At 34.9% G+C, this 25,648-nt stretch overlaps 1 protein-coding gene across 2 annotated transcripts in view; it reads right to left on the bottom strand.

Moving 5' to 3' along the window:
* TTC7B (tetratricopeptide repeat domain 7B) overlaps positions 1-25,648 on the bottom strand; it is a 126,812-nt gene that overhangs the window by 33,967 nt on the left and 67,197 nt on the right. For both annotated transcript variants that reach the window (XM_033062715.1, XM_033062714.2), the window contains 2 exons: positions 12,475-12,591; positions 8,261-8,358 (listed from right to left, as the gene is read on the bottom strand). In XM_033062715.1, the coding sequence (XP_032918606.1) occupies positions 8,261-8,358; positions 12,475-12,591 (215 nt within the window). The remainder of the gene's footprint in view (positions 1-8,260; positions 8,359-12,474; positions 12,592-25,648) is intronic.

The following is a 25,648-nucleotide window of genomic DNA, read 5'->3' as shown; positions in this document are numbered from 1 at the left end:
AAAAAGAACTATACTGCATAAGATTCTTAGGAGTTTCTGTTCCATCAGTATTAAAATTAAACAGAGTGTATACTGAGTGCATCTGACCATGGAGGGGTACAGAGTGGCATAAAAAGAAAAAAAAATTAAAGTATTTCTAAAATTTTTCTTTGAAATGGTATTATCCAAGTTGTTTATATTTCCTCTTCAGGAAAAAGGTATCCCTTACCATATTGCAGCAATTAGTTCTCTGCAGAAAACACACACATATACAAAGCAATGGCCAATCAGGCATCTTTCAGGGACACTGCACTCATGCTAATACTCTAACCCATAAACCCCTAAATACTTCTTCACTGCCACAATTAGCTGTCATCTTACTAATTTCTGGCTCTTTCTGTTAAAACACATTTAGTAAACTTTTCATTTCATAAACTAAAAATCATTTAAAGATCTTGCATACTAAAAAGTTTTTTCCTACCTTACTTTAAATTTTAGTATTCATATTAGACTTAACTTACTTGTACTCTTGTCCTAACAGGTACAGATCTTTATTATTCACAGGACAATTCTGAAACATGCAGTTATTTCAACTACAACTGGTAAAGATACAAAGTGGCTTGTGAGAAACTGAGGGTAACAAGCAGGTCTTAGAGTCTCCTTGAGGCTTTATAGACCCTATGTAGCCAGTTTATTTGGAGGTTCCCTGTTGGTTTTGTCACCAGCTCAGCTCTCTCATCTCTGTTTTATCTGTATTTGACTTTCTTTGGTCTGAAGTCAGGACCCACAGCCAAACACAAACGTATCCTCACTTTCACTTACAATTCACTGTGTTGTAGCTTCCTTCAAATGCTCAGATAGAGTTGTAGCAATTTCTCATTTAAAATTTTACTGTATCTTTCATGCACAAAAATACCTTTGTTCTTCCCAGACAAGTTCTATACCTGCTGTTATAGCATGACACTTAAGACTCAAGAAAAAATTCCTTCCAAATACCACAAGCAGCAAAGAGTATTTATTTTGAAATGGAAATCATGAGGCCTGGAAAATTAATTATCACCAAAACAGATCCTGGCTACTCACTTTCATTTGTTTAGCTTTGTTCTGAAGCTTGTTTATACTAAAAAGGTCAAGTGTGAAATAAGGACTGTCTTTGCAAGACCTAGAATTCACTACTTAAATTGATTAACATCTGGAATCACAATCACATTGCAAAGTGTGACAGAAGGTCTTAACCAAAATGTTCCTAAACTAAAAAGGTGTAAGCTCCCTCTCAAGTGCCTATAATGGCACTTGCCCAGAATCCAGTTTCTAATTATCATACTAACATCCTATCTTCAACAACCATGTTGCAGATTAAATGTTTCAATTCAATCTCAAATAGAAAACCTGCCAAGAGCCTTGAACAAAGACAATTTACCCAAGAAATTAATCTCACAGAAACCTTTTTTTTCCAAGTCACACCTACAGTTAAACTATTGTGAATAAAGAATTCAGTTTCTTCTCTTCAGGCTTTTCTTAAATGTTACAGGAGAGTCCACATGAACTCATCCATTAATACCATTTATAAATGCCATACACCCTATGTAAATGAGTGTGTTATGTCTCCTTCAGTTCTTTCCTTGGTCATTTCCACATAAATTCTTCACAACGCAGTGTAATGCACATAAACTAATACATGGACTCTATCACGACCTAGATGGCATGACGGCTTTGAGAAAAACAAAATCACTTTGCTACGTACATTGATTTCCCTTCTGAAAATGAGAAATAGAATGGACTGTCATTCTTCATGGAACATGGTCATATCAACTGACAAAACCACTATGACAGGAATTCTTTTTATACCATAAAAAATAATGTTACTCAGTAGTTTTACATTCATCCCATTTCAAACATTTCAATATTTACATAAAGAAAAAAATGCTTTAACTGCAATGCTCATGCAGGAGAAAAGAGGAAAACCTCCATGACTCAACTTTACATGCTGGAAGTAAGGACATTAGTAGTATGACACACAGAGAACTCTTAGGAAAGCAATTACATAATACAAAGAGGCAGCACCTTCTGCAGGACTAATACATCCCTGAAGTGATGCATTTGATAAGACAGATTGGCAGATTTAGCCAAAATTCACAATTTTTCTCATTTAAAATTCATTAAGTGTGAGATAACCTTTCACAATTACAAATTACCAAGCTATCTTATCTTTTACTAAGAAGTTGTGCATGGAGATGATAGTAGTCAGGTAAGGATAGCATCATTCATAAAGCATCCTCTTAGCTCTTTTTCGAAGATTTTCTGTGCTTAGTCACTGTCAAACATGTTGGTTTATGTATCTTCTTACTTCTCTCTCCTTCACCAAAATGATCTCCTATACTACCCCAAAAAAAACTATGGAAAGTAATCAATGGAAAAAAATACAATTGAATTCTATGAACACAGCCTTGTAAGGTAACTGGTTAGAGAAAAAGAACATTATTTAATGTCCTGATTAAAACAGCAGTGATTTTTATTGATCTATGGTCTTCATTCTTTCTTATTTAGCTTGCTTTAATAATTTCATTGTTTCAAAGTGTATTCTTCATTTATTTTACAAGCAAAACTTGTATGATAAAAGAAAGCAACAGCTTATTATGAGTCATGACAGTAGCTGCAATATTGTACTCTGGATCAGCATACGTCTTTAGGAACAGCAGTGGTACAATACAGTGTACTGGCAGATGGCCATTGCGTTACACAAGACCTGCCTAATATATCTTTATTTGCAGTCCTCCAGAAATGAATACTGCCTCTTTAATTATTAAATGCAAGTGTTAGTTGAGTGCATTCAGGTCTCGTAAGATTACAGCCCTTAGGGTGACTGAATGGGCAAAGAGCATCAGCCCTGCTTTACATACTATCAAGCTTCAACTACTGATGGACAAAACATGTACATCTTGTGGGAAAGGAAAAGGTGATTTTAGTCCTTCAGGAATTAATAGAACTGCACAGTGAATACTACTTACAAACTGAAAAAAGGGAGTAAACCCCATGAAAGTAAGCATCTGATGGATTGCCTTTGGATAGATCAAACCACAAATTAAAATCCAAAGTAAGAAGAAAAATAATGTTATATAGATATATAAAAGCCAAAAATTCTAAGAAAGCCAAAGGATTTCTGATAACCTTCAAACTGTAAATCAGGTTTACTGAATATCAAAAAATAAAAAAATTAAATAAGATGCTACACCTCTAAAATCACATTCCTGTTCAACAGAATTTGGAAGTCAAGTCAATAATACAAAATGTCCTTGGCTTCTTTTACTAGGAAAAAAACTGAATTGAGAAAGATATAGAACATGAGATTTTTCAGCCCCTAGGCATCTAGGGAAACTGCTCCTTCTTACTCAGACAGCTTTAATTTTCATTAATTATTGACACCATACAAAGGACTCCAATATCTTTGTTATCCTTTTTCAGGGTTCTGCTACTTCTCATGCACATGGTAGAAGCTCCTTTCCCTGAGGATACAGCAGCTTGGAAATGGAAAACTTGCACTTCCCATAATGGAATGGGTGCTTTGGCTTCATCATTCTTTCAGTTTGCCTCCATTCTTGAGTAGGTTCTTACTAACTTACAGCTATGCAAAAACCAGAACAAGTAACTTAATGTTGACTGGGATGTACTCTTCATAGAATAGGTCTGAAGAAGTTCAAGTCAATGACACCCAAACCTGTTATAGCAGCCAATCAGCTATTCAAACACTTTAAGAAAGTCAGATTCTAGCTCCTGTAGGACACAGGTTTCCTGGCACTCCCAGTTACATATGAGCCAGTGTTTTCAAAATCCTGGTCTTAGGTCAGCTATTTAACAAGTGAATTTTGCCAATACACAAAGATTTATTTCTACGTTTTGATTGGAATTAATATATTTAACAGGAAATCAGTCTAAAGACTAGATGTCAAAATTAATTTCTTAAGATCAGATTATAGTAAATTCAGTGACAAAAATAGTGCTATGTAAAAAGGTACAAGTGAAGGACAATTTAAGAGAAATTAAAAGGAGTTAAAAGGAAATGGCTGAAAAACTTGATTTTACCCTGTCACCTGAACTACTCTGGCAGCATTAGTCCACATTTTGTATTCAAACAGCATGGAGATTGGTTTTACAGTTGATTTAAACTGGCATAATTTCAGTTAACAGAAAGGCTCTAGAAACAGCAGAATGCTGATTTTCACTGCTCTTATGCCTCCTCCAAATCATTCCAATATGCCCTAGCTGCATCATGACACACACAGATATTTAGGCAATGGTTTCCTTCTTGTGAATTTTCAGAGAATGTTTTCAATGTAATTAGTTAAAGGCTTTCTGAGATTAAGTTATTAAAAACTGTCTAGATAAAGGGAAATTCTGTGGCAGGGACAGTCTTCTTAGGCAAAAGACGCCAGCACTGGAAATAATTTACATCAGTAAATGCTACAAAGCAGCCTTGACCAATAATCTCTTTCACTGAACACCTATAATTCTCTGTAACACTCATAAGAACAGAGTATTAAATATGTCTGTAGCTTTATATCTTTTGGGATGAATGAAACAGTCTTCTCTGATGAAACTCTTCTCAAGTATTTAATGAAAAGCAGCTGAAAGACCAGATTTCACTGACACTGTTGAAACATAATCTATTCAACCATGGTTTATCAGCTATGAAGATTATCAGAAAAATACAGCACAAACACGCTCATCAGGAATAGAAAGCCAATTTACAGTGAGTAGGTGAACAGGGCTCAGGAACTTGGTCACAGTATGGAGAGGCTGCATGGGGCCAGACAAAGATATCTGGTTTAGGATGAGGATGAGGAAGATGAGAAGATACAAACAGTTGGAGAGGAGACTCTGTTCTTGAGAGAGAAGATGAGGAAGTATCAGAGGCTAAAAAGCGAAACAAAGAGAATGGTAAGGGGGTGTTGGGGGGGGGGACAGGAAAGAAAAAAGATCCAACAGGGTTTAATGGACTCATGGATGCCCAAAATGCAAAGCATTTGTTTCACTATTCAGTAAGATCAAAATGGCTCCCACATAAAATAAATATAACTTCTGAAAGCAACAATAAAAAATACCCCTTTATGTGCTCTCCTTTCATACTAAATTAGATTTAAAAATCAAATAATTTTTTTTCCCTATGTTCCAATGCATAAATTAAGAAAATATATTTAAGGGAAAATAAAGGCCAAAATTGAAAACTCAGGTCATTTTGTTTCTTCCTCATAAACTCAGTGGACTGCAACCAAACTGAACAGAAAGTTTTTAAAAAGATTGATCATAATTTATCTTAAGCAAATAGCAATGAGTCTGTAGAGATTTATATATTTTTGTCTGTCTTTGGATATGAAATGTGATTGATTCATCAAAGCTCTTTTTTCCCCCTCTACATTTATTTCCTTCATCAATATCTACAAATATGACTGCATGCCAGTCATGGCAAGCCAACTGAAACAGAGACAAACTTAAAGTACATTTGGCATATTTATTGATCAGGACATTATCAACAGTCCAGTCTTGTAAGAAAACTGCAATACATTTATTTGATACTTTAAAGGCTACACAAATATAAACTTGAATCACTTAATCATTATAGGATTGGTAAGAGCTCCATATAAAGCAAGTTTTCAATACTTTCTTTTTTTAAAGGTCAGCTTCTGCTTAATTGATACATTTAAAAAGAAGAAGAATTTACACCCATTGAACCTGGATTTTTTTTAAAGGATTTTACATAAACTTCAAATTTGAATGTTAGCTCTCATTACTTGGTACTTAGATGACTGAATTCAGACTAGACAAGCAAAGTGGATCATTATCATAGATGGCAAGCAAAGTTATGAAGGGGAAAATTTCCAAATGTTCACATGTGTCCAGACATAAAAATGTGTTCACAAAGATGCATTACATGAGGTAGTTTAAGGAGGAGGGGATTTTCAGAGAGGATTTTCAGCTTTCTTGCATTTTCAAAATTTTCTTGCACTTTAACATTTGTTTACTTATTTGCCAAATTCCTTCTGCATTTCTAAACACTATGGATTTCAGGCAAGCCTTTCAGCCCTATAAAGGTCTAACACATTGACCATCTATTGTTTCTATCATCTACCTGTTGTGAATAATATTTTATTGACAGTCTGCTTAAGCTTCCTCAAACATTATGACAAGCTTGACTGCTTTCATTCTTGTGATAATCTTACAATCTTTTAAATTCTACAAAATGTTTACATAATATTCTGATTAATAATTCTGGACAAACAGTGAATGTGGAGCTTTTTAATATATATAATTACATAGATTCAGTAGATAACAAAGTCCTACTCCTTGCCAGAAATTGAGTACTGGTATTGCAACAAGGTTTCTTCTGCTAAAATTAACAATTAACAGTTTAAAAAACCCCACCAACAAAGAAAATCAACTCCAACTCCCAATTTAAAAAAAAGAAAACATAAGGGACATCTACATACTGATCCTCCACAATTACCTTTTACAAGATAAATAATCAAAAAGGGTCCTATATTTTTCATTTTCCATCTTGTTCTCCTTGACAATAGAGTTAAATTCTGACAATACAGCTGAGATTCAGGAAAAAATACAATCTTGACCTGCTATAAAAATCAGAATATATGGAGAGATCCTATTTGGATCAGGATATTGGCTGCAGGATTTGAATCTGGGGCAAGCTTCTTGAAAAGCTCACTGTCTTGAATGAGGGTTCATCTTTACTTAAAAGCATTGAGGAATATGCAGTCATTAAAGTGCACCAATTCACTATGCTCTCAAGTGTGGCAGATATAAAATAGGACACCCTGAAGGTATACATCAAGAGCTGTATGTCCCCAATGGAAAAGAAACAAAAAAACCCACCACTAACCGCAAAAAAACCACCCACCCAACACCCATCCCCAACGAGAACTTTTTTGAAGGCATAAAACTTTATCTACAGCCATGTCTATCTATATATATATGAAACCCATAAAAAGTAGTTATGTTCTTAAAAAAGAAACAATCAGCTAGACTAGAATATAGAATGATCACCACAGCATATGTTATCTTATCCCTTTTAATTATATGAATACAAGAAGACAGAAGATGCCATGTTAATTATGCCATATCATATTGCTATTCTTTGAAATCAAGTGACCCTGATCTTTGCAATCAAAACTGCTTGCACTATAGCAAGCACAGAACACTGCTTTACATTCAAAATTGAGTGAATTCAATTCAATCGCATTTTAATTTTCAGAAGTTAAATAGTTAAATTGAATTTTTCTCTACTGCAATATTCTGATATTAGACATATAGTACACATCTCAATGTGTCTTAATTTATGGGTCAAGTGTACTCAAATTTATAGGCTGACAAATTTTCCCATAAGCTGTTTGTGTCAAATAGTGATTGAGCAGAAATACCCTTGAAAAGTCCCAGGAAAAGCATTCTGTCATTTTAAAACTCATAAAAAAGATAACTCTCAATATTTAGAACACAAGTAAGAACAGTAAAAGTTTTTTCAGTTAGCAGCATCATGATAATTTCTTGTGCAATCTCTGCAGAATGCATGGCTCATGTGCTTTTGATTGCATAACTTTTAAGGTATATTAGTTTGCATTGGGATAACTGAATATATTAATACAGGTAAATTATATTTTGTCAGCATTTACTGACATGTAACAATTTCAGCTTTCATGCAGCATACCTGTGCACCACAATTTTTTACATGTATGTAAAAATATCACAGTGTGTATGATTTACAACAAATAAATTTTGCTTATAATGTCAAAGTATGTCCACAGTAAGTCTAGCCACCATGTAATTATATATTAATATATATTTGAGATTTTATATATATTTGAGATTTTAATTAAAAATAAAGTCTTCTATTATTTTGATACTAAAAGTTCTCTGAATTTTTTTAAATTTATCTTTTAAACAAAAATGTGCAAATAGTAAACAAACAGAAAAGCACAGGACTTTGGCAAGTAGACTAATTCAGCATATTAATTTCTAGCCCTTGCATAAGGAAATACTACTAAACTCAGCAAGATCCATATCATAGATATTTTAATTTACAGAGAACATGGTCAGCAAGTACTTCATAAATTAAAAAGAAGAAAAAGAAATCTTATATCACAATCTCTATTTCCACTTACATGACAACAATGAAAATATAACATCATTTTTCCAAAATCAAAAAAAGAAAACTAATGCAAAATCTAGCTATGGCCAGACCATTTAACCTATTTCATTGTTCATACACAGTTCTTACCTGTTTCAGGATCACTGAAATCTGGTAGTGTAATTGTATTAAGCTGTCGTCTATCAGCAATAGCTCTGTCTAACAAGCTGCTCCCACGTCCAGAATCACTGTAATGAAGTACAGAAATTGTAAGCTATTAAAACACAAAATTATATACTGATATACAAGTTGCATGCTGCCCTACTCCCACAAAGGTTCTTGCTATAAAAGTTACTGCTATGACCAAATTTAGTACCAAGCACCACTAACCACTCACAGTGCATTAAGCAAGTTGCATTAAAACAGAATTAAGTTGAACAAAATTAAATCCTTATTTACTTCAGCAATTCTGTTTTCATAATTAATACAACCAAAAAGGGAATAGTGGCTTTTAATTCAATTCATAACTAACACTTCTACAGAAAGAATCTATTGTACCTTGAATATTTATATGATATCGGGTACAGGTTTCACAGAAAGCCGAGAAGGCAGGTGTGAATTTGAAAATCCACACTTTCTCCAGACTGAACAGAAACACTAAAGCCAGGACATCTAATTTTAGGTAAAGATATTATAAAGGGATGTTTTGGTTTTCTGTTTTGCTTTTTTGTTTTTTTTTAATACATGCACATATACATACTAACTGCCTCATGTTAAACTTGATTCTAACAGCATAGTAGAAACATTTTGAACACTTCTAGCATCTCATGAGCCTAAGCAGTAACAGTGATTTTTACTAATTGCACCTGTGGGCAAATGCACTTAACTTCTACTTCAGTAGCAAATCAGTATCTGCCCCTCATGCTTCTTGATAAGCTTTCTGGAAAACTAACTGCTCCTAGAACTAATATTAAAGATTCAGAAGAAGAACAGGGACTGAAGAACTAAGTGATTTTTTCTTCTAAGATGAGGCAAGCATTGAGACACATTGTCAGCGAAGTGTAAGGAAGCACATATGGCCATTCCTTCTTTAACATTCTATGGTTAATACAGTAATTTCAATTTTAGGATTGTTAAGTTTGGTACTATTCATTATCAATAAATATTTTCTTTAAAATCTCATTAAAAATCAAACCACCCCACAAACTTAAAATTAATTAAGCTTTAAAGCAGTTGAACTGTTAGCCCAGCTTAGCAGAGTGCAATCTTTTGTCTGATTCTCCCTGAAGAGAAAGAACTGTAGGAAAATCTAAACTGCAGGCCTGGAATTCAGCACATCTCTCCATTTGCTTTAATTTTAGAATGGCCTCCTTCTGAATTTGGATTGAACAAAGAGCAAGAAGTCTCCCAAGAATTCTTAATAGCTGTAAAAGTCAGTGAAACAACATTCCCTCTTTTTAGAGCTGCTACTAAAATGGCAGAATTAACATTTTGCATTACCCTGACATTACTGCATTATTTCCTTACAAAACAACATCATTATAGAAATCCACAGGAAACAGAAGGGAACTTTCTGGGCCATGCACTATCAGCTATACTTGTTACATCACTTGGTGTAAATTTTCTGTGGTAATTACTTCCTCAATCCACATGCAACCACATGCCAAATGTTGCTGACAAACCTATTCCCAATATCTTCTAAGTACTGTGGTTTGTTCCTTTTTCAAATGCAAACCATGAAGTGGAAAAAATTCAACTATTTTCTAATATATTTTAAGCAGTTGGGTAAAGGCAAACATTTGAAGTTTACAAGCCTTGCACCACAAAATAATTTTTTTAAAAAAATAATAATAAAAATAAAAATTTTTAAAATTCATATTAACCATCTCATGAGAAAAAAGTTTGTACATCAAGACAAAAGTTCCATATTGGCTGAATAAAGGTAATTCACAGTATTGTATTTGGCCCTTTTAAAGGTATAACTAAGTATTTGTGATTTATTTTTATTATTAAAATATTATTGAGGACACAGAACCCAAGTTCCCACAAAATCTGATTCATTGCAGAAGAAATATTTAATATAAATCACAGTTTATCAAAAAAGTAAATCCTTATCTCATTGGGAAAATGACACACGAAATTAGTTTTCAGTCTCAATCATAATAGAAAAATACATTTCAAATAAGCATAAACGATATTTAAATCTTTGAAAAACAACATTATAAAAAAGTTTAAAATTATTAAAAGACCTTTTATTACTGGCTTAAAGAAATGTTTTTAAAAAGACTTCAATTATTTCCAGTGGGAGACACAATTTTCAAATGGTGCTTTGAAATAAAATGAAGTCTGTGTTAAAACTAAACAAAAGGTTGAAAAATTAAAGTTTTCACAATAATGCTACATCATCATTCTTCAGTACAAGAGGCGTGCAGCTGGGTGAATAGAACTTCCCAGTCACATTTTAGGTCTCAGTGAGAACAGTTATTCCTGAATAAGAGTTGGATGGATCTGGACTACCATGATACAATATACAGGTACTCAGTCCTTACATTTCACACAGACTAGCCAAAAAAAGACTACAGCTCAGTATCCTTATTCACTGCTTGATGTAACTCTGAATGTGTGATTTGGGAAACCCACATCCTTCCATCATGACACTTATCCACAGCTCCTGTGCATTCCATTCTGAATTTGATCTTAATGCACCACCATAGCTTCAATAAAAGACTTAGATGTCAAGATAAAAAGAAAAATCAGTATATAAAAAAAAAAAATATCAGATGAAAATAGCCCTCACTAATTTTTCCACTTAGATGTTCTTCAAGGAGAATGGTGCCAAGGAGTTATCAACCACTGCTGTTTGAAGCTGACATAGCCAAGAGTAACTTAGTATAGTCCCTGCTGATGTCTGAAGGAGGCATTAATGTGTGTTTAACATGGCACAGTAGCTCTTAGCACAAGAACAAGAACAACAACAAGCTATGATTAGAGCCCTGATATGTGTAAAGGATGTAACAGCAGAGGTGGAAGGTGAAAAGTTGTGTTGGAGTACAAACTGGAGTTGCAAAGTCAGTCTGAAATTAGGCTTGCACAGAAACTGTAGCTATTCTGCAAAGTGCAGCATTCTGATACTAAACTCTTAACCCTGCCTGCCCACACACACAACCAGCTAACTAAAATAAAGCACCACCCACTATGTTAGAATAGAAATTTTCTCCCTGACCCCTACTCCTCATTCAGTGACTTTGAATTGAAAAGATTCAGCTCAAACCTTTCTGGTTGCCAACATATTTGCTTTCTGTAACCTGAGCAATGCTCCCTGCTCCACAATGCAGTGTCAGGGTCTCTCAATATGCTGTGACTGACTCAGGTGCCTCAGCGGGCTTTTCCTGCCACACCCTCCAAACTTTGCTCCTCTGAATGCTCACTAGTTCCCTAAGCGGAGAAGCAGTTTTCCTTCTTCTGCCATTAGGTCAACTCTTTCAATTTTCCTAAAGAGACGCATGGGTTTACAGGACTGGAATCTAAGTACAGCAAAAACTGAATGTCCATCACACTGCTACAGAGGTAACTGATGCCACTTGGTACAAAGCTCTTCTGCTGCAGTATCTCTTCTCCAGAAGCTGCCAATCCTTCAAATAACCAGACAGCAGGAAATTCTGCTTGTCTCCTTCTCCAGTTACTTGATAATCACGTTGAATACTACCAGCATAAATTTCTGCTAAGTAGTCTTCTCATTTGTTTCACAGCTTATGTAAATATATATGGCAAAGGACCTTCACAAAAGCATCTTGGAAACCCAAACAAGACTATAACAACTTAAATTTATATATTTGTTAATGCTTTTGAAGAACCTAAATAGGTTTATAAGCAAGACCTCTTTTTAAAAAAACAGCCATGCTGACTATGCAATCACATAATTTCTATCCATGTGATCCCTGATGCTTCTATGGTTCTAATAAATGTCTTGTCCTCTTTCATATTATTTAGTGAAAGCCCTTGAACTAAATTTCTACTACAGCAATCTCTCCACTAGCCAACATAAAACACTAAAACCCTGATCAGGAAACAAAACAAGACCATATCAGTACACTGAGAACTGGGTAACTCATTTATGAGTTACCCAATCTGTGTCACCAGTCTTTATCATTGCAGAATTTAGTAGCTTCGGCATTCCTTACTTCATAGAATCCTGGGTAGTTCCACATGACCATCAACTGGTGTCTGAAAGCCAGTCTCCAGATTTCCAGAGGATTAGTTTGTTCATATGAAATACCAAAACAAATAAGTGCAAGACTGCTGACCTTGCCCTGAAAACCTATTGAGCAAGGCAGTGAGCAACCCAGCACTCTACAGCATCTTACCTTGGGTTAGTTAGATTGTAGCAGGATTTCCAAATCTGGAGCATGTGTTTACAGGTAAGGAGTGCTTCATCTGGGCCTCTGCACAAGGACTCCAATTTCACTTTTGTAAACAGTAATCTAGTGAAAAGGAAAGAGAAGTTAAAAGAAATTCCAATTCAAGAAAAACATTTTTTAAAGGCAGCATCACACCGAACTGGAGAAAACATAACTTCAAATACATTAAGTTTAATTAAGTAATTGCAATAAATATATAATGTCATCAAAGTAACAGTGCTTTTTACAAGATGCCTTTTATAACTGCACAGAAGCAATAGTTAACAGAATTTTTTTAATTAAAAAAAAGTTGTAAGACAATGTGGCTTATTGAAATTAGCATACCACAGAATTCCACAGAAATTTAAAGAATACAAACACAATGTGACAATAAAGGAGCTAGTCCGTTGGTAGGCACATTTATAGGAGTCACAGTACCTAGGAACAGATAATACACTAGAAAAATACGAATTTAAAAGTCATTTCTTTAGTAAAATCACAGATTAAAGAGCACAAAGCAGGAGGAGAGCATGCATTTAAACTGTTAGCCTACTTTCTGTTTTAAAACCCAGGTGTACTTTGGCATTTTATTCCACTGCAACCTTCAACATACTAAGTGAAAAATTTATATGATTGCTCATATGGTTTGCGTGGGAAGACTGAGAAGAGTGTAGAGGGGGGGTATGTGTGAAAGCTCAGAAGTTTCTTATCCCAAAGACAAACTTGGAGGCTGCTAATAGTAACTGAAAAGTGCAGAGAGTTTTCTCAAGAATAAGAAATTATATTGAGTGACAGTAATTACATTTTCAACATTGCACTGAACATCGGCAGAAACTACTCAGCATGCAAATCTAAAAACAAATCACACAACCTTAAGTGTACAACGTGTATTGTGGGACTAAGGAAGAAACAAAAGGCAGTTCACTGTTTTAGTTTAAGAAAACGAGCACCTGCCAGGTACATAAGGTCATACGAAGCCTCACTTGATATCTTACAAGAATGTAAAGCAGAGTAATCACCCTGTAATGTAGAGCAGTTACATTAGTTTAGCTTTCTTCCTTTCAGTAAATTGGATATGAGAATACAGGGAATTATATGGATTATTTAAAATTGTATTTCATTTGGCAGAGGTGTCCTCTCTATACACTTGTGTAACAGTGACTTTATCACTGAAAGAAAAAGATGTCCAGGTCTGTCCATAATTTTACTGAAGAGAGAACGAAATATGACAAATAACATCCTCCTTCCTTCATCAAGTGTACCCTTAACACATGCACACATATCTCATCCAAACAGCAACACACATCAAAACCTGAAACCAAAATCACAGGAATCTATCTCATACAATCCCTTTCCTGATTCTCTGTATGTAAGATAGTACATCTGACAGTTTGAAGAGCCTTTAGAAGTTCAATTTCTTAAAATTTGTGATCATAAAGTATTTTACAAAAGTTACGGAACATAATCAATTCAGAAGCACTGAATTTGCAAGTCATTCTAGAGTCAATAATCATAATATATACCTTATTATGTACAATTTACAGACAGACTGAATTTCCATTACCAGTATTCAAGCATTTAAGAGTTTTAGGGGTTATTTTGTAGCAGAGGAAAGGCACAGGGTCAGCAAAATGCTAAGATTCAGCAAGGAAAATTTTAAAGGAAAAATGGAGCAGGGGAAAGAAAGGGAGGGGATTTGGTTATTAAGAAATTCTTTAAAAACACATGTACAACCTAACAGGAGTCTGCACAACAACAATGTTGGAACCTGGGCTACTAGTGTAGGATTCAATGTCAAGACAGCAGAAGACAAACATAATTGTAAGAATGAAAGCAACACATCACTTTGTATGCACTTAGTATGTATGTGTTGCAACATCGTTCCTGTTTCTTGCGCACTATGGCAGTCAACAGGACTGGGTGATCACATATTTTCCAAAATACAAACAGCAAACAAAGTATATGATGGAAAAATATTCACAATTGTAATAAAGAAAGGCTACTAAGTTGTATCTAATAAATAAAGTACATGGGTGTGGGATTATCCACACTAAAGCAAAAATAATCTTATGAGTAGAATAGGTTGCATTTATAAAGCCACATAGAGCAGTTTCCCTGGATCCAAGAAATATATGGACTATAAATCTTAAAAGAACTAAGACACCTCAGAAAAGTGAAACATGATGTTAATAATAAAATGAAAACCTGCCAACTACGCATACTTGGCAAAGGGGAGAAGGAAGGGAAGAGGAAGGAGGCAACAGAAGGGAGGAGCACCATGTGACAAATAGGTCTCCCCCTATATTAACTTAATTTTATCAAGTTCCCTTGAAACATGGGTGGATGTATAGGCAGCTCAAAGACAAGTATTAGCAGGAAGGTTTTAGAAACCAAGAGGTAGGTTATCTGAAAAAAGATTTTCTGAAAGGTCAACTTCAAGCATCTGTGAAAACAGCTCTTCTGGAATACAGCCTGCATTACAGATACAGAGAATTTTAAATCTTGCAAGAAGTTTTCATACACTACTAAAATTATGCAGAATAGATAAAAACTACGAAGTGATAGGATGATGAAAATGAAGGTGTATATTTTATAAACATCATTAATTATCTGTTTGTGTCTGTCTGACAGTCAGAAGTTTAAATTACTGGCTCATGGTGCCAGAGTAACCTTGACATGGTAGAATAGCACTCTATTAAGAATAGAAGTACTGAGGAAAAAACAACATTCAAAAAAGAAATTAAGAGTAGAATAATGTATGTCAGAGATGTGGAATAAATACAACAGATAAAAACAGAAATCTGTTTGGGTCAAATCCTTCGGGGAAGGGCAGAAGGTAAAACAGGTTCCTTCAAAGACAGACTAACAGGGCATTTGTTCCAGCATCAGTGTTTTCAATGGATGCAGATCATTAACATCGCTAAAAATAAAGTGAATTGTATCATTTTAGGAGATTAATTATCCAGGCACAAAATGAAGAACAAGTGAAACTCTTAAGTAGAAAGACTTGGTTATTCTTGAAGCTAATAGCTGATAAATTTATGAAACAGCTACTGAAGCAGCAAATTACTCCATTACTTGAAGACTGTTCTCACTAACTAATAAGGATATTATAAAACAGCTGTTCATAACCTAATCCATATATTACTGGATTTTTATTTAAATAAAGAATGAAAAATTCCGAACAGGTTTACAGTTAGGTCTTTGAATGTCAGTGACAAATAACTTGATAGTGAAGGTTAGCAAAGACATCCAAGATGCAGCAGAAGCCTGGTGTTTAACACAAGGATGCTCAAACATTTAAGGATCTGTGTCTCAAGTTGAATGGGTAAAACTCCACAAGCTAATCATTGATAAGACTGTGCAAGTAAGACATCAAAAATGTGCAGAGATCCTATCAAGAAAGGCAGGGGACAGGCAGGGGACAAAAGAATAATACAAAAAGCTGCATCTTGTGTACATTAGTCAAAAACAAAGCTAAACTACCCCTCAACAGATTATTATACACTAAAATTATAGTCTTTTAAGGTTTTTTGTATCAAAGTAGGAAAAAAGAGAAAATGTGTTTAGTAAACAGGGATGAAAATGAAGAATATTCAGGAATGAACCCCCAACATTCACCATAATCTACACCTACGTTGTCTGAGATATGGAGACTATGACAAATGGAGAATAGGAACACTTTAAGAATGACTAAAGTTAAGGCAGTCAAAAATGATCCATTTCTCAGAATTATGGAATCTGTAGAATACCATAGAATTGTCCTTTCTAAAGTAAAAACTTGAAAGAAAATATCACCTCTGGAATGACTGGGGGACAGCATCTATACTGCCAGTGTTTTTGTCAGGAGGGAAGGAGCATTAGATAACACCATTAATGAATAAAAGTGTCTTTGTTAAACTTTAATAAAGAGATTGTACCAAACAACCTGTGTAAACATTAATCCAAACCAGAGATGCCTAACAGCTGGGGTCACCCAGGTAAGACAACTGTGAAGAAGCCAGATGCAATTCAGGGACTACTCATTGGAACAGAAGGAGAAAGATCCAGTGGCATTGTACAATATCCCAGTGAGACCACACCTGGAATGTTATATGTAATTCTCATTTTAACAGCTAAAAAACCCCACAAATTTGAAAAATTTCAAATGGGAGCTTCTGCAGAGAAAGGCTGTAAAGGTGATCCATTGATTGGAAACTACTGAGCACAAAATTTTCTTCATTTAGTCAAACAGAAAAAAAAAGCCACAGAGGTACAAATTCTTTCTATAAATACAGATGAGACAAGCAGCAGGAAGGAAAAAGAACAATTTATCTCAATTTATCTAGAGGAAATTGTTTACACAAAAACAAGTACAGTCATTTCACGACTATAAGCCGCACCATTTTGACTAAAATTTTGGTCCAAACCCAAAGTGCGGCTTATAATCAGGTGCGGCTTATATATGGACAAAGAACAAAAAATTGCTGTTTTAGTTTGGAGGACAGGTGTCTCAACAGATGGTGATAGAATAGATACCTTTTATCGCACTCTGTATTGTAACGTGCGGTTTATAATCAGGTGTGGCTTATATATGGACAAAGAATGAAAAGTTGCTGGCACCTGGAAGTGCAGCTTATACTCAGTGCGGCTTATAATCGCGAAATTACTGTACATCTAGACTATTAAAACACTAAGGGTGGGAATTAGGTCTCCTAATTTATACTTAGGCCATAGAAAAGACTGCTTCCTCACAGTTTGTTTTGGATAGACCACAGAAGAGGTGGAGCAAATAACCTAACTTCTTAAAATACAACTGATAAATTCATGAAAAATATTACAGATAGGACAACTATAATAATGGGGCCTTGTGCTGTCCACAGTTCTTGCTACTGCTTAATTTCCTAATCAGTTCAAACTCATCTATTAATCCATGATCTGAAGCTTTCTCTACCAGCCAGTGTAATTTGTAGCAAAAAATTTAGGAATCTCCAAAATACAATTGTTCTAATTCTCATGCAGCCTGTTTCACTTTTTGAAGATGCTTCAACCACCAATTTTCTTCCATAGCAACTCTCTTATAATTTCAGGAGATAAGAGAAGGTAATTTGTCCAATACTGGCTTAAGATATTGAAGGTATTTCTAACCTATTGAATGAAGCAAAAATTTGATGTATGGAAGACTGAGCTCTGTTATGTGACAAGCAACACTACTAATACTGAGAACTCTTAGTTCTTTCAGTAAACAGGTATTGCTCACATCAAGCATCACTTTAAAACCAGCTGTTCTGCTTTTGGGATCAAGTCAGCAATTTCCACAAGTTGCTGTACACTGTAAGAGCACAATGGCTTGGATCAGCCATGGCTGGATATCTGTATTTCATAAACTACTGCATAGATGAGATCTGTCTTACATTCTGTGATCCTTTCTTCAAATCTAGCTACATGACACACCATGATGCTTCCCCCAGACCTGCCAGCTACAGCATTGTCACTCAATGCAGTAGTACCCAAGAATCTCCCTTAAGTCCCTCAGACTAAGCAACATCCTACAGGAAACTTACAGTTCCACTAGACTTCTTCTGAAAGGTCCATATCCCCATATCCTGATCAAAACTGATCAAAATGCTCTATTTTCAGTCAGTGTTCGAAGCAAACTTCATTATTCTCTTATACAAACATTCTACATTGTTCAGGGCTTGAAGAAAATAAGGAAGAGTTATAAATAGCACTTTAAAGTATCTGCATTGAAAATTATAGTGTAAAGCACCAAAAGAGAAAGCTAACAACCACTCTATGAATATAAAATTTAAAAAGATGCATCAAATTTGCTTGCTTAAAATGAAGGATTAAAAATGCTACTATTTTGGTTTATGTTTAAACTACTTGAAGTAAACTTACTAAGTTTTAAGAGAACCTTTTAAAATAATTTAAGAGTTTGCTAAGAGTAAATTCAGCTAACAGTATTTTTTACATGACAATCAATTATTAAAAATGTTAGGAAATCATTAATATACTGGGAGTGCCATAAATATGGGTACAGGCAACAAACAAGCCACACAAAGAATCAGACAACAGCTTGATCGCCCAGAAAACCACATCAATTTCTACAATAGTTTAACTGGAATAATAAACTTTATATATAATCTATTCTGATATATAGTCTGTTACTTATGAGAGCATAAAAGAAAAGTGACAAATACTAGTTCTGTGTAGAGTTATACAATATTTAATTTTTCACATTTAAGTGGTTATTGGATAAATCCCACCACTTCAAATCCTCGAAAACTAGAATAATTTAAAAGAAATTGTTCTGGTTTTAAAACCATAAACCATATTTTAAAAATAAAAAACCAATGAACTATATTAAGAAAACAAAAAAACCTTCAAAAAACCAACCCCCACAAAAACTATCATACAAACAACACCCCCACCCCTCAAAAAAAACCCCTCACCAAGTCTAAATATAAGACTTGTAAAATCTTAGACTAACTAGAAATGCCTTTGACAATAATTCTGCACTAAAAAAAAAAATCACAAGAAAGGATGATGCAGAATGTAATGCTAAAGATATTGAAGTCTGAAAATAAACTCTTTTTAGACAGACAATGTACACTTCATTTCAGATGATCTGAATTTAAGGGAAAAAATAAATGTGGTGATGTAGGGCTTGCATTCACTGTAACAAATGGTGATAGTGCCAACTGCTTGTGCAAATTAAATCAGGTTAACTATAAGACCCTACAGAATAATAGAAGTGGGAAAGCAGTACACAGAATGCACAAAATTAAGGTGGAACAAACATTATTCAAAATTGATTATTTGCAAGAATCTAAATGTACTGACCTTTCCAGATAAAGTGTTAGCAAGTTGCTCCTTGCACTCAACAACTACATACATAGGAAGACTTCTGACATTTGACAGAAAACATAAGAAATTAGGAAGTAGGCAGAAAGCCAAACCTTGGCACGGTCAGTTTTCTCTATGCCAGTATGTGCTGTGAGCAAGTGCCCTTCTAAAAATCTTGTACTTACTCATAAATAAATAGTTTAGAAGAAAAAGGCTAAAATTAGAAGAAAATCCTGAAGTTCCAGTGTTTACCTCATTCACAATCCAGATTTTGACAATAGTTTACTGTCTGCAAGTTGGTAGCATCTTTTAGAAGAAGGTAGGGCTGATTGCCTTAAAATTCTTCACTTCAGAATTTCAATTGAATCCAACAGGACTCTAATTTACATGCAATATACTCCCCTAGTGAAAAGATCCTTAAAAAACACAGTAGGAAACTTCATCTAGAAACTGTTCAGGAGCACGGCTTAATGGCTGTCAGGCCAAATTTCTTTTTAAAAATGAAATACATAGGTATTGGAACAAATACAGCCTTTGCAATCTACATGTGGAAACACATCATAAAAATAACTAACCAAGAGGCAAATAAGAATGCCAGGTAGCTGAATCAAAGTCCCTAGTGAAACAATTATGCTCAAAATAATCAACACAACCCTTTCCAAGAGATGTGATGCAGGTGCTTCTCTGTTTAACAATGCAATAAGTGTTATTGAAATACTTTGTGCAGTTCTGGCTTATATGTGATGAAAACTGGCTACAGTGCAAGGAATAACTGAAAGGCTGGAGAACACACCCTTACTGCCAGCAAGTACCATAATATTCTTATCAGAAAGGACATTGAGAGGTGGTCTTACTACAGAAGCTACCATCAAGAGAATAAAGCCATCAGGATTGCAGAGGGCTAGGCAAATTATGATATAAAAGACAATGGCTGGAAATAAACCAATAAGGGACCAATTAAGATTAAAAACAAAAATGCAGTCTTAACTCCAACACTGAAACAAGCTACCACATGCTACAATGGTTTCTCCAGGTTTTGATGTGTTCTTACCAAGACTGAAGTTCTCTGGACGGTATACTTTAGCTAAACCTATATGAATACAAAAACTAAAGTAAATTTAGGAACTTCTAATATATAGACAATCAGAGGGTTTAAGATTTGATTGTCCTCACTTCAAATTATTAATTCAAGCATCCAGTTTTGACAGCTTTCCCTTTAACACTTGCTGTAGAAAGCTTACAGCTAGCTTCACATTACCCAACTCCCAAATACCTGCCTCATCACCAAAAGACAAAATTACACAATTACAAGAATTTAACCTACAGGGAGAATAACAACATGAAACTGGACAGACTATGAAAGACATATAGTTTTATAAAGGGTGTATTTACACATTCAGTTATCTTAGATGCAATCATACAATTGCAAAGTGAACTGCTGCACAGTCAACTCCATTTTCAAGGTATTCTAGGAGAGCTCTATTATCAGGAAAGACATTAATATAAAGAGTTAATTATAAAACATGAAAAGTCATCATTTGTAAGCACCTTGAAATCACTAAATACCCAAAACTGGCAACAGGAGGTTAAGTAAACAAATCTAGTTTTTATAAGAACTCCAGGAAAGCATTAACTTAACAAAAAAAATAAATGTCCTAAACTGTTTCTCAATCAATCACCAAAGCTCCAAAATCGGCGACACAGATCTCAAGTACTGGGAAGCCCAAACAAACACAGAAACATGGATGAAGTAAAAATAGTCTGTTGAGATTGCTATTTGAAGCATGACTCTCAAAAAAGCAAAAGAAGCAACAAAACCAGTCCTCAAGCTCCAAAATAACACAGTTTTGTGAAAACCATGAATAAGTATATTTGGTATCCATTGGATAGTCTTCATTGCACCCTATTATTCCCCATATATTTGTTTCCAAAGCAGTCAGACCTGTGATTTTTGGTGCAGTGCATGTATACTGTGTTCCATATTATGAACTCAATGTCCTTAAGAAAATGTAGATCTTTAAACTATAATGAAGATAGTTTCTGACTAAAGCCAGAACAAATTAGTTATACTTGAAAACTTTTTGTTTGCCTGCCTTGTATTCCCTGCAGCAGCCAGTTCATGACCCAAACTGGGACTCTTTCAATCAAGTTTCAAAGAATCTACAGCCTAGCAAACATAATTCAGAGGTAAGACCCTGAGGCCAATGACCAATTTGTTATATAAAGTAATATCTACCTATCAACAATGCTTTTTTAATGGACCATTCAGCAAAAGCATATAACAACAACCAAAGGGGAAGGAAGGATGGGGGAATGAGGTAGAAATGCTGAGAGAATAAAAAGAAAAAACACAAACAAATGATACTTTACAGAAAAATCATTCCTGAGAACTAGTTCATTTAACTCCCAATATAAAGAGGATCAAAATTGAATGGATTTGAAAATTCATGTTGTCAAATATTGACAAGAATGCATACACAAACCTGAAAAACATGATTTTGGCAAGCACAGCACATCACTACTACTTGTCCAATATTATATTACCATCCCTTCCTCAAATAATTCCTAGTGCTCTATTTATCAAGGTAAAAACTCCACAAAAGCTCAAGTTTCACATGCATCACACACTGCAGTGCAACTACAACTGACCTTGGGAAAGCAGAATGGGGTAGTCTGTTTCCTTCAGTTCATAAATGTCTTCCTGTCCCACAGAACACCAGTGTACATGTATAATCCTACAGTGCCTGTACAAATCAGTTCTTTTTTTTATATCCACCTGGATATCTCCAAGAAGGAAACAAGTTTGTTACTCACTGAACTGAGAGGAATGTTAAAGGTCCCTGTGATTCTGGGAAATCTAATGTAGCTCAAAAGGGGCCTTGAGGGTCAGGAAGGAAAAGATTTAATAGTTTTTAGAGGAATGACATATTGGCCTGATGCTTCTGTGAAATATTCTTGGAAGAAAAAAAACCTTCCATCACACTTCAAGAAATGTAAATGTTTAATCTGTGAACTAAGTCTTCAGTTGTCTTCAAACCTGTTACCATATGCCTTTCCTTTTTGAGTGTACTTAACATTAAAATAACATGCTTACACTCCTCAAATAACCCATCTGCTGTTCCCTACTTCTACTACTTTAAAAGCTTGTCAGCTGCTATCCATTGCAGTTTCAATTTTCAGCACAAAATTAGTAATTTACTGTTTATTTTGCCTAATTACACTAATTGTAGGCATTATATTTGTCATTAAGTGCCCAGCATTTGAAATAATAAGGAAACCTCAAACAGTTAAGATTATAAGAAAACAATATCCTAAGTACTTTGCTAAGAAACCTGACTCTGTCTCCCTTGACTGAGAATCTACTTTTGACTGATTATGAATTAAAAACAGACAGAAGTGTTGTTTCAAGATTTCACATCATTCAATACACCACTAAGATATAAATTCCTCATAACAAGAAGACTGAAAAAACAGGGAATATTGTAAATAAGGCTGTTCAAGTAATTGCACATGTACTATATATATCATACAAGAAATACAAGCCTAATATGAAGCAACGCAAAGCAACCACCACTATCTTGCATCACCCTGAACACACCCTCAGATTGTAATGCACACCTCTAGGACTGCTTACATATTCAGAGTGGGAAATCAATGGATTAATAGAAATAAAATTCAAGGGAAACCCAAGCAACTGAGACCTGAAGCCCCACTCATGGCTAAGTACTTTAGCAATTTCGGATATATTGTGTCTCCTTCCTGCCTAGTCTCGCGTTCAGGGCAGCACATTCTTGCTTCCATTTCAGGAAGAGAAAGGGATCATCTCACTCAGCTTCCCATGTAGTTTGATGGTTAGGACTCTGAGCTGCATCATTTGTGGGTTAAAATCCTGTCAAGCTAGAGAAGAACTGAACTTCACCTTTCTACTACTGGGACAAGTTCTCTAATGAAAGGAGAAAACCCTTAACTTTCAATGAATTCAAACACAGTAGCACTTGATTGGGATCACCTATTCAGGTTTATTAGTGTTGGCACCTTATTCCAACCCATCTCAGTATTGATACTGAGTGCAGTTCATAATCTTTTCAGTATCTTAACCTCTTCAGTAATCTTTTGTCTAGAGATCTTTCCGTCCCTAGATTAAAGCATGCTCAGATTGCAGGAGGCTTCAAAGATTAGCCAGCATTTAAAATAAGATTGTATTCATAGAGCTGATTTCTTCATAAGTAGAGTGACTACAGTCTATCAATTTAACCCTATAAAAAATTTGAAATACAGTGCTATAAATATTCAGCAAATCACTTTCTTTTTATTATCTCTGAAAAAACATTACTACTTATCTATTTCACTTTCACATGTTTCTTAGATTTTTGCCAATAGTTTTCCCAAAACCTAGTCAGATCTCAGAGCAAACTGCACATTTATGCTGCCAATATAATGAATACAGGAGGAACAATCAACTCCATTCAAAGAAAATCTATACCTTGCTGCTAACCGCCATGGGGGTTAGCTCATTCCTTCCATTCCTTTAGATAACGATGGGACAGAATTCTTTGGCTCTGAGGAATTTCTTTCTACTTATTGGCCTAAGATGCTCGGGGCAAAATCATGATCTGATTGGCTAGCTCTCTAGCTTTTTAGTGCAGGAAGGCTAATATTAATTGCAGATGCAAAGGTATGTTTGCGGTACACTTCAAATATTGAACACAAACTCCAGGAATGCCCCAGGTTTTCAAACGTCAAAAACTGACAGACAACATATTTACTAATTGATTACAACAGAAGAGTGCTGAAAAGTAGCCACTTCTCTGCATGATTCATGGTGTAGCCTCTGAGTTCCTTGCAACCTCTGGCATTTTACAAAGATGCAGTATTAAACTTGTGAAAGTGTAGATTCTTTTTAAAGAAATGCAAAACAAAAAGAACATACAGCTGTGAAGAGAGCAAGAACAGCACTCAGTGCAGCAATGCAATTACAGCATATAGAGGTATGCAGATAGGAACAATGCACGAGAAATGAAAGAAATAAGGAATTATATAAATCAAAAGCACTATACTTTAGTATTTCCAAGTATAGAGATTTATTACTCTGCAAAGCCATCACAGGATCAATTTGCATAAAGCTGGCGTAAAGGATTCTGACAGAAACAGAGAGAATACCAGAAGAACTCTTGTAGCATTTACCTTACTAGACTGCAGAGATAAGTGAAAAACAAAGCATAAAGATATCCAAAGTGCTTACAAAACCCAATAAAGTATCACAGGTGAATAATGAAATGTTTCAGTGCATCTAAAAATTAGCAAGCTGTAGAGGAACACAAGAGGACCGCTTTCCATTCTACTAGGAAATACCATGAGATTATATTGTTTATAGAAGTTGCAAAATAGGAACATGGATTCAGCAATGCACTAAGCAGTTGTGTTTTGTATTTTATATAGATGCATGTTCACATTGTCAACCACTTCAAGATCACCACAGAGAGTTTTCAAAAGCTGATGAATCCTTGCAAAAATAACGCAGTTATATGATAGAATCAATCCAAATTTATATTATTGACCAGATGTGCCTGTCTGGCTGTCAGTATCAATTGCAGAGCAGACAAGAAATCTCAATCACATTTTTGACTTCTGTAGGAAATTGACAGCACTAAAAACGAGACTCAAAAGACTTTCTAGAGATACATTTTACTGTTTCACCTTGGATTCTTCAGCATTTGTTGCTGCATCTGATGGTGATTCCTACTGCCAAATATACCTCTGAAATTCCCCGACTTGTACCAGTACACTGCAACGCAGTATACTGTATCACCACAGAGTCTGTATTATACAACACCATTTAGAACCACTATTATGACCTGTATGATTAATATATGTACAAACATTAATGCAAAGATGAGTACTGTAATGAACAATCAGAAAACATGTTTTATCAAAGTTACAGCATAAACTACTCTGGAAAAGCCATGAACCACATTTGAAAAACTCATAAATACCTTTTGAATGCTCACAAGAGTATTTTAAAATGTTTTACTGAATGAACCCTTGTTTTCTCATTACAGGGATTAATATAATAGGGAGTTCTCTCATAACAACAGGGAGCTCTGAAATACTTCTGGACTACTATTACTCTGAGACACATAGCAGTTGCAGCAATGTTATTTACATTGCCACTACGTGGCAGAAGATTAAATGAGAACAGACAGAAGATGAAGTCAAAGTGCTTTGAACATAGTTGTCTCTAACAATAATAGGGTATAAAATTAGGAAGCTGCTGCTTCAATTGCCTCTCAAACCTTCACTTACTGACAAGTCC

The sequence above is a fragment of the Catharus ustulatus genome, chromosome 6, assembly GCF_009819885.2.
Source record: "Catharus ustulatus isolate bCatUst1 chromosome 6, bCatUst1.pri.v2, whole genome shotgun sequence".
Lineage (NCBI taxonomy): Eukaryota > Metazoa > Chordata > Aves > Passeriformes > Turdidae > Catharus > Catharus ustulatus.
The sequence above is the reverse complement of the archived record's forward strand: the minus strand, read 5'-3'. Positions and strand labels throughout refer to the sequence as shown.